The 6,456-nt window shown below is 32.5% G+C and overlaps 1 protein-coding gene across 1 annotated transcript; it reads right to left on the bottom strand.

Annotated features, from left to right (window-relative positions):
- Positions 1–588: 588 nt before the first annotated feature.
- On the bottom strand, positions 589–2,958 carry LOC107853225. Its single transcript, XM_016698221.2, has one exon. It carries the CDS (start codon positions 2,634–2,636, stop codon positions 1,077–1,079), a length of 1,560 nt encoding a protein of 519 aa, XP_016553707.1. The 5' UTR covers positions 2,637–2,958; the 3' UTR covers positions 589–1,076.
- Between the last annotated feature and the right edge of the window lie 3,498 nt (positions 2,959–6,456).

Raw genomic sequence — 6,456 nt, 5'->3', positions numbered from 1 at the left:
AATCCCAAAATAGACCGTGCAGCAGGCACTTTCTAAGTAATATCAGCAATCTACTATAATTAATATAACTGGAATATGCATTATTATTATTTTTTTTGTTGGGCTCCGACTCTGGTGTTACGATTGTGGCTTTAGGGCAACAACTTCATTAAAGAGGTTTTTCTAGTAGGTAGCGAGAAGAATAGTTGTATCAACAAAAGGCGACATCAATAGCTGAAAAATTCGGGTAGGGTAGGCTTGGAGTCAGAAGTCCTGTTCTTACAAACAAAATAAGCGTGTTTGCAAAGTTCACCTTCCCTCAGTCAAAACAAGACTTACGGTTACCAGGGATAGGAACCAGACTATAGAGCACCCCTGCACATTAGGCATCCATATCAAACTTAAATTTAGACATGAACTGCCCAATACAACTATCCTTATACTAACAACTAATATTCCAGTCAAACTCCTATCCTTATCCGGTGCTAAATTTAAGGTAATACAATCCATTTCTCTCAAACCAACTAATATTTCTTTGCTCATTCACTATGAAAGCCAATATACAGAAACAATTAAATAATGGAAAATTGAAAATCAAAAGAACAATCATCTTTGAAGCCAATTGTATTGAGCTAATGAAATAAGTTACAGATTAGTTTCATCTACTCCTCAATCACAAAGTTTACTTCATAAGAGAATAACTAAAGCCAACAGAAGCTAACAACATATCATCACGATACAACACATACACTGCAGAGTCCCGCACATGGGGTCTGGGGAAGGTGGGGTATAAGCAGACCTTACCCTACCTTTGTAGGTTGGAGACGTTGTCTCCGATAATACCCTCGGATCAAGAAAGTCGTTAAGAGTTCTCCCGTTGCAGGGACTTGAACCCGGGTCTCTAGGATGAGAGCTAAGTACCTTAACCAACTAGACTAGATATTGACACGATAATCAAAGAAAACTAATGAAAAGATAAGTTTTTGAAGTGAAAATGAAAGGCTTGATTCTCTTTCCTTCTCCTACTACTTAACTACCTCAAGAATTTACCTTTCTCTACCTTAGAGTAGTATCTCTAAGAAAGGACCTCCAATATATCAAGCATCATCAGAAAGTACCTCCGATATGTCAACAAGTACATCGTCGTCGTCGTCATCATCATCACTGTAAATCATCCTTGGAGCAGACTGCTTTCGTCCAGCCCGACTTCTCGACCCACCAGCATTATGCAAATTGCCATAGGTACTCACATTACCCTGTCCCCCAACAGCATGATTATTTGCTTTCCTCCCTTCATTTACCCCAGAGCTCGGAACAGCAAACATGGGCGAAAACGGAGACCAGCTTGAGACATTATTTCTACTTCTCTGATAACTCTCCACAGAAAATCCTAAAGGCATGAACCCCCAACAACAGAAATAAGCTTCTTTGCCATCAACAATCGGCGGAGCAGCAACCTTAACAGCTTGAAAAGCCCTCCTACAATTTTGACACTTTAGTGTACAATCAACATACTCCAAAGGGTACTCATGCATAACATAACAATACGGACACGCAGTCCAAAAACTCGGTATATTCCTACTCTCTGATCCATCTACTCTGCCTTCTTTCTCCTTCACATTATTGTTACTAGTACTAGCAGCTCTAGTATTTTCATTATTCCCCACCACATTCTCATTTCTTCGTTCCGGGGGCTGTTGCTTCCCGCGCTGCTGCTCAACAGAAACCACCTCAGGCTCTCTCCCTCGAGTCGAGCTCAACCCAATACCAAATGGTGGCGGGTTTTCTCTATTCAAGCTTCTCTCAGAACTCACCGGCTGTGGTTGGTTCAAATTCAAGAATGTAGCAGGCTGTTCATCAATGTTCGAAAACGAAAGAGAACTCACTGGTGGCTGTTGCTGCTGTTGTGCTTGTTGTTGCCTCATAGACATTACAGGTGGTTGTTGCTGCTGCTGCTGTTGTTCTTGCTCCGAACCCGAGCTTCCCATAAATGTCACGGGCATTGGCATAGAAGAAATTCCAGTTTGCGGATCTCTACTGAAGCTCCCTTGTGAATCTTGGCTAGGCATATTAACAAACAGTTGGTCTGCAGTATTCGACCCTTGCATATGACCGTAAGCACTACCACTATGCTGTGGTTGCTGCTGCTGTTGCTGAACGAAGCTCACCGACGTCGGTACGGACGCAGCAGACGCAGCAGCAACAGGATAAAGATTAATAAAGAACCCCAATTCTTTATCATACATACTCTTCCTCATCGGATCTGAAAGGACCGAAAAAGCATCAACGACGAGACCAAAAGCCTGATCCGAAAACGGAAAGGTATTATTCTGCGGGTTCAATAGCAGAGCAAAACGTCGATACTGATCTGCTATAAACTCGAAATTCTGAGTCTGATTGGGAGGCACTTGGAGGATGGAATAGTAATCGAAGTGATGATTGTTGATGCGCTTGTCTCCAGCTGTTAACGTATCAACGATTGAGAGTATTTGGTCTATGGGATGAGCTAACGAGGGATCAGATTCCCGAGCGCGCGTTGCGAAGGACTTGCTACCAACGAGGTCACGATTAGTGAGAAGTTTCTCGGCGATTGATAGCCAACGTAAAGCTTCAGATCGGTTTGTTGGTGGGCCATTTATGAAGAATGGATGTTCCATTTTTAGGGTTTTGGGGGAGGAAGGAGAAATGAAGAAGTTAGAGAGGAAGTGTGAGTGTGGGTTTTGATAAGATTGAGGAAAGGACTTTGGGGTGGCAGGGGGGGTGGGGGGTGAAATGTGAGAGAGAGAGAAATGGTAGTATTTATCTTTTGTTGTAGTTTCAAAATAGCTACTCCAGTATTTTATGAGCAACTTTAGTTCTTTTAAGTCGACATGCTATTGAAAATAGCCTCTTTACTTTTTTTAATATAGGGATCAAATACTCATTTTTAGAAATTTGAGGGAAGCGAAGAAGGTTAAAGTGGAAGTGGAAGTGTGAGTGTGGGTTTCGATAGGATTGAGAAAGGAGCAGGTGGTGTGTGAGAGAAATGATAGAAATAGTCCTTTATTTTAGTTGTAGATACAAAGTAGTCACTCAAGTATTTTTAAGAACAAGTTTGGTTATTGAGATTGTTAGAAGTGAGCACTATTTGTATATATGTTGACTTTGGCTATTACACTCATTTAATTCTTCGATTCGATTTCTAAACTTCTTGATTTTTGGTTTTGATAAAAAGGATGCATCAACAGAATTACACTAATTATGTTTGATTTTTCAATTTCTTTTGAAATTCAATACGATCTTAATTTTTTTGATATAGACTTGGTTAATGGGCTAGTTTTTGGTTCGATAAGATTGAGAAAGGACTATGCGAGGGGTGGGTTGAAATGTGAGAGAAATGATAGAAATGGTGCTTTATCTTTCGCTGTAGTTTTAAAATAGTCATTCAAGTATTTTATGAACAAGTTGGGTTCTTTAGGTTTGTTGAAAGGGAGCACTATTGTATATGTTGACATGTTATCAAAAATAGTCTCTTTATTTTTCAAGATAAGGATTAGATATGTGTACAATATATTTTTTTCAGATCTCGCTTGTGTGATTACGCTAGTTCAATTCTTTAATTTGATTTTTCGAGTTTAGGCTATAGCAAAAGATGTTGCATTGAACATCCAACTGTACTAATTTGGTTCAATTTTTCTTTTTTTGTAATTCAAATTCAATACGATTTGGTTTGATTTTTTTAATCCAAAATTTTTTGATATATACCTGATTAATGGGCTATTTTTTTATTATAGTTTATTATTTTTTTAAAACGAAGAGGAAAAGGGAGAAAAGGAAGAGAGAGTACATGAAAAAGTACTACATAAGTGTGTATAAAATATGAGTGAAATGATAAAAATAATCCTTTTATCTTAGTCGTAAGTTCAAAATAATCACTCATATCTAAATTGTAAGTTTAAAATACACTCAAGTATTAGATGAACAATTTTGGTTCTTTAAGCTTGTTAAAAGTGGGCATTTTTTTTAAATACATTTGATATACCAAACTTTGATAAGCAATAATAGCACACTCAATGTAATCTCACAGAGACCTCTCTAGAATCTAGGAAGAGCAAGTATGCACTAATCTTTTCTTTAAAGGTTATTTTGTTAAATGCTCAACTCAGAAAAAAATAATTCAGAACAATTTGAAAAAATAATTACATAAATGAAGAAATTATGATAAAATCTTATATAAAGCATGACCAAGTATTCAAAACGATAGCTACAACAACACAAAATGTGATAATTAAAGCATAAAAATGACAAATTAGCAATTACAGAAATTGAGATATCGAATAACAAGAAACTTGTGGGAGACTAATTTGGATAGATAAAACCATGAAACAACTAGAATTAAAAGACAGTTTAGAATATGATTTAGACATAGAATTATTCATAGAAGAAAAAGACAGGATAATTAACAAAATAGATAACCTAGAATTTAATATCAGATATAGTACAATTAGAATAAATTATTACAAAGAAATTTGCAGTATTACAACTACTTTAGGATAAAATGATAAACTATGAATATTTAAAATATTGGAGACAAGATATGGAAGAAATAAGATTAACAGAAATACTTATAAAAGAGAATTTAATTGAATATTTTAGAACAAAAGATATAGAATATTTAGAATACCTTCAAAATAATATACACGAATTACAAAGACTAAGAAAAAAAATAAAGAAGAAATACAAAAAATAGAAGAAACTAAAAATAACAAGATTGTTGAACTAGAAAAAGAACTACAAATGCTAAAAGACATGTATGAAAAAAGACAGAAAGAAAAAAAAGAAAAAAGATAAAGAACAAAAATTACTAAACGAGATAAATTAATTCAAAGAAAAATTAGAAATAAAAAATAAAAAATTCGAAACCAGTGAATTAGAAATAAATACAATAGATGTTGAAGAAACAGATAATTATGATTCGGAAGGTAGTGAAACATATATGGAAATCTTAACAAATATAGAAAAGTTAGAAATTAATAAAAAAAAATAAGTAATTAATAAAGAAAATTTAGAAAATACAAACACAGAAATAAATACTCTTAATAAAGAAGACGATGAAAATATAATACCTAGTACATCAGAAATAAGAAAACCTACATATTATTATAAAGATAAGTTTAAAAAATATAACCTAAAAATGAATACTACAAATGGACACCAAAACAAATAATTAATAAAAATTATAACTTTTAGATTTAGACTGTATAATAGACACAAATAAAACAATACAATTATGGGCAGGATACATGTCAAAACAATTATTAGATAATAATATAGATACAACAAATACACTAGAATATATAGAAAGGACATTAATAGGAACAGTAAAATTATGGTTTTTAAACCTAGCCGAAGCAAGTAAAAAAGTACTAAGATCTGATAATAAAACAGAAGGAACATCAACAACTACTAAAATATCACCAACAGAAACATTGAAAAAATATGAAGTAGCTACAAGAGATGAATTTAGCAGTATAACAATAGAAGAAGAAGAACAAAATAAAGAAAAAGATATGAATAGGAATTTAATGTTAAAATTAGAAATATGTAATATGTGCTATATAGATGAATATACGTGCGCATTTAAAGAATATTATTATAAGGGAACTTATAATACAGAAGAAAGTAAAGAAATAAGAAGATTATATTTTAGCAAATTACCTGAACCATTTAGTTCAAAAATAATAAAAAGTTGGGATGAAGCAAAAATAGTAGATACCCTAGGAGCAAGAATAAAATTTTTACAACAATGGTATAGAAATCTATGTGAAAAATATAGAGAAGAAATAAAAATGAAAAAAACATTAATAAAAAATTTAGCATGTTGCAAAGATAAAATAGCACCTCAATTTGGATGTGAATAAAGATATTATAAGAAAAGAAAAAGACATAAAGAAATACAAAAAATCAAAATATAAATATAAGAAACCAAGAAAAAGATATTATGTAAAAAATTATAAACATAAAAGACCATATAGGAAAAATAAATCTATAAAAGAATGTACTTGTTATAATTGTGGAAAACTAGGACATTTAGTTAGAGATTGTAAAATGCCTAAAACCCCAAAAAAGAAATAAATATCAGAAATAAAAATAGAAAATATAGAATATATGCAGATAGATTATATAGATTATGAATTAGAAAGTGAAGATAGTATATATAAATTTTCAAAAAATGAAACAGATAATGAAATAGATAGTGATTTAGATGAATCAAATGACTGAAGAAAATATAAAAATAAACCAAATAACTGAAGAAGATAAAAAAATAATAACAAAGGAAGAATATTTAAATGAAGAAGGAACTGATCAAAAAATAATATTTGATAATAATATATTTGACGAAATAAAAGGAAAAGAGTTAGATCTAAGTGTAGAAAAAATATTCAAAATACCAACAATAAAAAATATATTTAGTAGAAAAAAGGAAGAATACTACGT

This window comes from Capsicum annuum, chromosome 7 (assembly GCF_002878395.1).
Source record: "Capsicum annuum cultivar UCD-10X-F1 chromosome 7, UCD10Xv1.1, whole genome shotgun sequence".
Lineage (NCBI taxonomy): Eukaryota > Viridiplantae > Streptophyta > Magnoliopsida > Solanales > Solanaceae > Capsicum > Capsicum annuum.
This window is presented reverse-complemented; position numbering and strand designations above follow the sequence as displayed.

What these genes read in the sequence shown, in the direction of transcription:
- LOC107853225 (XM_016698221.2), bottom strand. Translation starts at nt 2,636, where the DNA reads ATGGAACATCCATTCTTCATAAATGGCCCACCAACAAACCGATCTGAA.